Source organism: Triticum aestivum, chromosome 1D, assembly GCF_018294505.1.
Source record: "Triticum aestivum cultivar Chinese Spring chromosome 1D, IWGSC CS RefSeq v2.1, whole genome shotgun sequence".
NCBI lineage: Eukaryota > Viridiplantae > Streptophyta > Magnoliopsida > Poales > Poaceae > Triticum > Triticum aestivum.
In genome coordinates, this window is record NC_057796.1 from 494989950 (window position 1) to 494998790 (window position 8841).

Below are 8841 nucleotides of genomic sequence, written 5' to 3' on the forward strand. Positions count from 1 at the left end.
CAGCGATTGATTCCTGCTTACTAGCATGGCAGAAATTGTAAATGTCCCTCCTCGTGCATCCAACCTGGTCATATCCATCGTATTGCATCCACAAAATATTCATAATATGGTGTTTGCGGATCCCAGATTTTTCCATGTCTATAATGTCCATTTTCTGCTCATCGCTAATTTGTCTGTTTGAACACAAAAGACATGAAAGATCCCTTGGGGCTAGAGGATGGTTGTCTTCATCACTTAAATCCTTCACGAACCACCGCCCTGCTTCCTCGTATCTTGCAATGACCAATTTAGATTTACACCCAACACGAGTAATACTCTATGGCCTCCTTTTTCTATCTTCCATCTTCCTCTTCATGTGCTTCTCTTCACAAACCCCTTCACGACTACACATAATTTTCCTTCAAATTATATGATTGTTGGATCGATGCCACTCAACATAGCTTCTCCTCACCATGAAACATCCTATTTGCAATATTATAGTACTCGAACATACACGCAACACTTACATCCGTCATGTCTTCCTGTATGTGAGGCCAACCAATCATCAACGTTTATCCATGTTGCATATGAACAATAGCTCATGGGCAAAAACAAATGCATTCAAAAGCCAGTACGAAATATTGTGTGGAATATTAAACTTTGCTCATTGTACATGTGAGACCAACCGATCATCAATGTCGATAAACTATTGAACTAGATGATGAAAAAAACTAAATTATATTGCATGCACTACGGGAACCTAAATCAATGATAATAAACTAAACTAAGTAGGAAGTGGAGGCTACAAATCCGGATTCATTCTTTAAGATGACAGGCGGGGAGAGATGGGATAGGCTGGCGTAGAGTTCCTCCAGATTATAGCGCCACCCCCGTCGCCGCCGATTCAGCCGGCGCAATGTGGTGCCTTATTCTTCTTCTTGTTGTCGAGCACTCGAGGACAGTGAAGGGGAGGAGGACGTGGACGAGGACGGTGAATTGATTCCTCTCGTCGGGCGCGTCGGGGACAGTGAAGGGGACGAGGACGATGAATTGACCTCGATCTAGATCGATTAGACGTGGTTCTGGTCGTTGAGGTGATTGGTTCAAAAAGAAATATTTCATCATGGACCATTATGCCCTTCTCGGATTAAACAAATTAAATTTCATAATTATTAATCCCCAACAAATTAGACGGCTAATAAAAATCAGAGGGGTCGGTACTGGATAGTACTCCGATTACTACGCCAATCACCGTAAAAGAGCTCAAAGTATATAAGAAATGAGGATGGAATTGCATAGCCGGCGGTGTTTGGAATTTGTCCCTCAGACTTACTTCTTCACACTATGCTTGCACTAGATGATGTCTAGACTGACAGTTACATTTTGTTTGTTTCACTGATCCCTAACCACATTTGCAGTATAACCGTATTCCAAACATGTTCTAACTCACGCATTGTTGGAATGACATCATGGAATACAGTCACACAAAAAGGAGCATGACGTAGTACACAGAGCACACAAGAGACTATTTGTTAAAATAACAATGCACAATAGGGGGAAAAAGAATTTAGGCCCCGTTCGGACCGAAGGTATCCAAAACAAAGTATTAAAAAACTCTGCAGGAATGGAGGATGACTACATGCGTGAAACAGAGGAGCCAGAAAACAAAAGAAAGTTTTAAGTGAGGCGTTCGGAGGAGTAGCAATCCGCGAAGGGAAAGAAAAGTTTGCAGGAGTACCAAGTAGTACTTTCTATAATTTTTATTTGGCTACACATTGTTCTCTCTCTCAGCCCATCCATACATTTGCTTTATAAATCCGTTGCATGGCCCATCACATCGGGCTTCACATCCTCTGAAATCTGTAGGAATAGGGAGACTTTTCTATGTTTCACTATTCACAATTCCTTTGATCCGAACACATCAAAGATGAAAAACCCTGTGGAATTCCTACCTTCAAAGTTTCCTTTAAATTTCCTGTGAACCGAACAGAGCCTTACATTCAAGATGACCCCAAGGGACCATAAATCTGCTCATAAGTACTGGAGCCATACATAATGGTGTTCCTGGATGAGAGAAACATGCTTAATGAACCGGTCCAAATGGATGACTGGCAAAGGCTTCTCATAGGCCATCAGGAAATACATGGAAAACAACCCCATAAATATCATGCCACAATAAGCTAAGAACCAACAAGGAGATGCTCAACTAGAAGCAATCATCATCATGTCAACGAATGGTGTGCAGTATTGGCTGTTCTAGAATGTTGGGACTAAGGAGTACTAAGTCAAATCTGAAATTCAATGCTAACTCCAGATAAATTCACTCTAGCTCAAATTTAGTGGTAACAACAAACACACATTTATGTTCTAGATCATGACTAGTAGTAGCTAATAAGTGCAGATGAATGGATTTTACAAGATACTTACATACACCATAAATAATTAAACATACCAACGGAGACGAAGGAAATTATTTTGTAAGAAGATCAGCTAGCATGCAAAGATGAAATGTACTCCCTCGTAAAGAAATATAAAAGCGTTTAGATTTGTACATTTCATGGAGCGTGGCACAACAGTCTTAGTTGACATGGCACGAGGAAACACAAAATAACAATGTTGAGAATACAGAAGGAAAAAAGTCAATCAGAATTCCGATTATACTGATATAAATCTGATGTGGGTCATAAATGCTAGAACTAGAACAGCAAAGACCGAAGAAAGTTTCACAAATGACGGTAACTGAATTTGTCCCATGTCATCAATAGGGTTATTGTTACTGAGATATACTTTTTTTAGCAACATAAAAAGACGCAACTAGCCAACATCATACTGAGAGCAAAGCTAATAGAATAGCCTGCTGCCGGCTTTACACTAGTACCACGTCAGCTATATAGCCAACGCATATAATAAACTGGTTGTAGGTTAGCTGTAGTCTTTAATGTTTGGATGAAGAAAAATGCAAGGAAATGAATAGTGATTGGCTGCATGCATGCTCTGCCCTGCTCGCCAGCTGCATGCAGGGTCAATTTCATCGTAGCTTGTGTTATCGCGCAATGGACAAGCACTGGCTCTGTTCTCTCTCCTGCGTTCTCTCTCTTCCACATAAGATTTTGCTGATTTGTAACATCTTATAGTCAGCTGACAAGGATCTATTAGACTTGCTCTGAAAGAAGCATAACTAGGGTGTTATCTGCAGTTCAGCACAGGTGTTTTACATCATAAGCTCTGTTAGCTGAAGCATGTATTTATGTGAAAAACCACCTAGTCGCTAATTATTTGCAAAAGCTTGCAGAAAACACTGATAACTCGCTTTGCGACGTTTGAAAGTGTTTCCGACAGGTGGGGCCCACTTGACTTGGCAAAAAAATCGCCACGTGGACGTTTCTTCTTGCTTCTCCTATCTCCCCCTCTCTTACACATTGCATCAAACAGGTTGTGGGCGTTCACTCGGATGGGTCGGCTCCTTGCCGATCGACCTGGAGGACGGCGTTACATGCGTGGTGGCGCCACCAGAACCTACGTCACCTCCTCTGAGCCCGCGCCGCCGCCGGGAGGCGGGAACCCATCCCTCCTTCCCGACGCGCGCTGCCGCCCCGCCGCACGGGCGTCCATGGGAGGAGGACGAGAAGCATGACGCAGTAGACGCCGAGTGTCCTCGCTCCTACCTCTACGGCTCAGTCGCCGGCCTCGCGCGGCAATGAACTGCCGCTTCCCGTGCGTTCCGGGGCAGTGTCGCACTTGCTGCGGGAAGACGGGGCGGGCTAGCGCTCCAGGCTCACGCTCACCAGCGGAGGATATCGAGGGCGACGAGCTCGTCGATGCCGGCGAAAAGCACGTGCTCCAGAGCTTCACCGCCGGATCGTGCTCTAGAGCTTCACCACTGGCACGAGGAGATCGAGGCCGAGGCCGGTGACCTGCAAGTCTCTGCGAACTCTGCCACCACGGCCAAGCTCCGTCGGCGCGCCGGGAGGCAGGGCGACGCACGCTTCCTTTCCTCCGAGACAACTGGAGGCGCTGTGTGCGCGTGTTGCTTGCTACTGCAGCCTGCCAATTCTCTGTGCATAAGGAATCGATCCCGGACCGGAGCTCTTTCCTGGCCGCCGCGATGGTCAAGTCAGCTTATTCCAGTAGCCAACGGCAGCGTCGACGCGCTGCGCAGAGCCAACGCGGACGTTGTCGTCGCGTCCGTCGAGGAAGACGTACAGGTACACCAGGCCAACGTCGAGGCAAGGCAAGGAGACCCGGTGCACACAACCTGTTGGATGCAATGTGTTGTAAGAGAGGGCTTATACACACACTTCACAGCAAGCACAGTGCACTGGCGGTGGAATCCAGGCGAGGTGAGACAAGAGCTGTGTTATCGGGCGGCTCCGCCTCCAAGCCAGTGTTCATAAAATTTGAAAAACTTTCAAGTGTACGACAAGCTGTGTACTCTTTTAAAAACAAACATTTTCACTTATGTGGCTAGCATAGTGTTACCACATAAAAATGCCCGAGACAACATGGCAGTGCACCCGAACGACAACATGGCAAGACTATACAAACTCCACAAGATATGTAACATTGCAGCAACTTAAAATCTTTTCAAAACAAGCTTAGCATGTAGCACGTTCAGCATAACTGCAAATTTGGCACCACCAGGCTAGATGTTTGCAAGAGGAAACAAAGAACACAAACAGACCATCCATGAGCAACTTTCGGCAAGCAGAACCAACCTCGAGACCATCCGTGAGCTACTTCACAGGAAAACCTGTCCGTGAGCTAATTTACACAAGCAAAACACCCCAGGGTCGAAATCCCTCCGGGTTGAGTGTTCAGAGTATCTGTGTTTAGTGTGAACACTAATACCACAGCTGTACAAAATTAGCCTGGGGTTTGCTGACAACTACAGCATACAGGACCTTAGTAATTGAACACTTGCGTCTTCAGTGACTCGTATTGCCTACCATCAGCGATTCAGAAACGCTACCGCCAACTGCTTCAGCATGAAGCTTCCTCCAACCTGCTAAGAGCAAAAAATAGAGAAACTGGAAGGATTAGTACACTGTATATACTACGTCAAACACCAAATAATATTGGTGCCGAAAAACATCTGTACGCAAAGACATCATCAAACAACAAAGCAGCATGTACTAAAACTTTTGACGCTTAAGCAATATGAACCCAGCAGCACATTTGTACAAGCATATAATTTAGACTCAAATCATTATATAAAAATTATGTGTTCTGACTAAAGCATGCTAATACCAGAAAACAAAAGGCACCAACCTAAGGAAACAAAAATGACAAACCAACCCGAGGATATCTCCAAAAATCCTTTAAATCAACCTCCGATGCAAAATGAAGACTGCCTTTGCCAGCGAACTTCTTAGAGATAAGAGCATTGACAGTTTTATCATTACCAATACGCCCTTTGATATTCAAGGTGGGGTCAAAAGTGTGACCAATTCCGCCAATCAATTTCCATTGATTGGTCAGATAGCTATAGCTAGCCAGGCCACCTAATACAGTGCTTGTATTGAGAATATTGCTGCAGAAAGTATAATCAAACTGACCAGGTTGTTTACTGCAAAAAAAAAAAACAATAAGCTAAACTTCACATTCAGCATTGCACAGTGAAATATCAGAATAGGAAGAAAACAAAGAGATGATACAATAGTTTCACACCCTTCGGACAAGTTTATTACAGATGAAATATCAAATGACTACAGTAATAGCCAGAAAACAAAGAGATGATACAGTAGTTTCACACCCTTCAGACAAGTTTATTAAAGATGAAATATTTGATGACTACAGTAATAGGCAAAAAACAAAGAGATGATACAGTTGTTTCACACCCTTCGGACAAGTTTATTAAAGATCAGATGCTCATTAAAGAGTGAGTAAGAACAACTAGCTAGAAAAGGAAAAACAGTAATGGAAAGGAATTGGACATAAGCATATTGAAGACACAACTTACAAAGTTAGGCCAGCACTGAACAATTCAGCACGGACTGACAACCCAGCAGAAACACTGAACCATGAATTGGACTCGTTTATTTTCAATTGGCCCCCAAAAGCAAGGCTGTCAACACCTCCCAAACAGATATCCTGCAGGCCGCATAAGCTCGAAACAGATAAGCAAGGCATCCTTTTGTTGTTCAAACCAATGCTAAGAACAGACCCATGATAAGGTTGATGTAGCTGGAATTCAACCTACATTCCCAAGATAAAAGCATGAAAAATCTTAAACAAACCTATATAGTAAGATGCTATTAAAAAACTCAAACTTACTTTTGATTTTTTAAGAGAGTAGGGCAGATATAACATTGTATTCACATCAGGACCAACAAGCTTCTCCACCAATAACTGTGCAGAATTAGGCTGGTAAAAAAAAAGTTTATCAATCAAACACGAAAATTCAAACAAAAAACAAAGATTTTGAACCAGCTGGAGATGACTCACATCTTCCATATCAGGAATTTCATCGTCAGCCACACCATGTTCTGGGTCATTTACTGGAACATCTACAAGGTGATCGAAAACAGAAGCTTTGAAACACATGAAGGAGCCATCATTCTTGAAACTCAACATCAATTTCTTCACCAAGTTTTGGCTAGTTGTAAGTTCACTGCCACATATCAGAGACTGGAATAAAGTATTAAGCATGTTAGAGCGATGAAACTATAACAAAATAACACAAAAGAAATAGTAGCAGGTCCAAATAGTACTCACAGATTTACGATCAGAATTCCAAACATGGTTTTGGAGATAAAAAGGATCCCTGATAAGTTCTGAATCAAAATAGAATATCAATACACATTCAAAAACAAAATAAGTGCTGAAAATATTACGTGAAATAGGTCATTTACCTAATGCCTCTTTCCCGACATCATGAAAATATCCTGGGCCATCAGATTTAGATACACGGTACGCAGCTCCTACGATTTACAGTTTCAGTAAAGATCACTGACATTTACAGAGCAGCTACAAACAGCAAATTAAGACAACAGACTGCAGTTTGTATTGCGCTAACAGAACAGCTAAATAGCAAGTTATGAAAGATTTGTTTATTACCAGTAATGGTTATAACAGAATGGAATGAACCACCAAAAGCTATAATCTTCTCTGGAAGAGAACTAAAGTCTGGTAGGTCTCTTCTTCAATCCATCCAATGTAAAAATGCGGGTTCCATTTCGAGAGACGGCCCTTGAAGTATACTTGCCCAGCTCATCTATTTTGAAAACCAGGTCCCGTGCACAGTCTGGGCCAATCAGATTTCTTCTAAGAGCATCATGAATGAAAGCCTTGATTTCCTGGGTGGATTGTTGAATAACCTGCACATGCTCCGCATTTTTTGGCATTATCTTACCCCTCACACTGGTACTCTGACTGCTTTGAGGACTTTCACATGCATCCCTAGACGCAGCACCTAGAACAATTGCCGCTATGGTCTTCAAGCCTGGGCCACTGGAAGACTCCTGAGTAACTGGTGGGACAGTATCTTGGCACCCGTATTCATCCTCGACATCCTCAGCACAAGAACCTAATGCAGATTTCACTTCATTAAGAACACATTCAAGGTAGTTGTTTATCCTTTCAGATTCAGACCTGTTGAAGAGGGAAAAACAACTTTCCAGGTAAAGAAATAGACCAGAAAAAACACAAACAGTTACATAGTGACAGAAAAACACCAAATACAGAGCATATCAGGTGGGCACCACATGCAAATTATAGTTTGAACAGCTTTTAGACCATCAGCCTATAATGACAAAATATATCAGATAAGAAGAAACCAGAGTAGAGTACAACACTTCCAATCATTTTGGACAATGAACAAAATATTGTGACACGTCCTTGGTACTTTGGTGTTTAAACAAATTCAAGCATGCAAATATATTAAATAATACAGTTAAATAAAAATTACATAGAGACAGCAAAACACCGAATACAGAGTATTTTAGATGGACAGAAAACTAGTTGGAGATGGGCACCAGATGAGAACTGCTGTTATAAAAATCTTCTGAAAATGGAATATCAAATAGGAGTATAGTATATCAGCAGTAAACAGGGTAGAGTACAGTAGTTTCCAAAGTTGTGGATGATCAAAATACTGTAATTACTAAGACTTCATTTGTTTACATCCTTTGTTGCCTTGGTGGGCTTTAACAAATTCAACCATGCCAAGTACATTAAATAAACACAGATAAGCTAACAACCTAACGCTTCCCTATGTTAAGGGTTAAATAAAAACAGTGAAGCTAACAACCCTAATGTTCCCTCAGCTTTCCCCCTATGTGATCACTAGGACAGGTGGGTACTCCTAGCCCTAACCTAGCAGCATGTTTGGTTTGGTGGAATTTGAGGCAAAAAGAGTTGTATTCCTTTGTTTGTTTAGGTGGATTGGGTATTTAACACAGAAGAGCAAGGGGAATTCACGTGTAGAGGTCCCACATATCTATTAACTGTGGGAGGGCTTGTAATTGAGATGGGTTAAGGGAATTAGAGTTAAACTCCCATTCCCCTTCCATTAGTTTACCAAACAGGCACTGAGTTAAAAAGAAGCTTTAAACAGTACTGCCAGTTATGGCCTAGCAGAGAGGACATCCAGACTCGACCCTAGTTTGAGAAGGTACAGCAGAGAGCACATCCAGATTTCAAACCGCAGACAAATAGCAGGTGCCAGGATTTTGGAGGTTATAGGATTTACCTTGAGAGGTATCCCTCAGAGGTGACAACAACCCCCAACAACGGATCAAAAGTTCCCTGCCTCAATGGACCAGAAGGGTCGCCATGGGACTTGATCCCAAGCGCCACCAGCGTCCTTGTGTACCAGGGCACAGGGCAATCAGATTCCATGCCGTGGCCCTCCTTCCCAGATCT

At 42.6% G+C, this 8841-nt stretch overlaps 2 protein-coding genes across 2 annotated transcripts in view; both read right to left on the bottom strand.

Moving 5' to 3' along the window:
- Positions 1-4535: 4535 nt before the first annotated feature.
- LOC123183408 (outer plastidial membrane protein porin) lies at positions 4536-7050 on the bottom strand (the record flags this gene model as incomplete). The annotated part of the gene is given in 8 exon segments (XM_044596218.1): positions 4536-4981; positions 5248-5545; positions 5939-6174; positions 6253-6342; positions 6424-6606; positions 6694-6752; positions 6831-6899; positions 7036-7050. Coding segments are annotated over 4 exon segments (753 nt in total). The 3' UTR covers positions 4536-4981.
- Positions 7051-7087: 37 nt separating this feature from the next.
- Positions 7088-8841, bottom strand: part of LOC123183407 (protein SOGA3) — a 3727-nt gene continuing 1973 nt past the window's right edge. Inside the window, exons 5-6 of the mRNA XM_044596217.1 lie at positions 8669-8839; positions 7088-7569 (exon numbers count right to left, since the gene is read on the bottom strand). Coding sequence (XP_044452152.1) covers positions 7098-7569; positions 8669-8839 — 643 coding nt within the window. The 3' untranslated portion in view covers positions 7088-7097. The remainder of the gene's footprint in view (positions 7570-8668; positions 8840-8841) is intronic.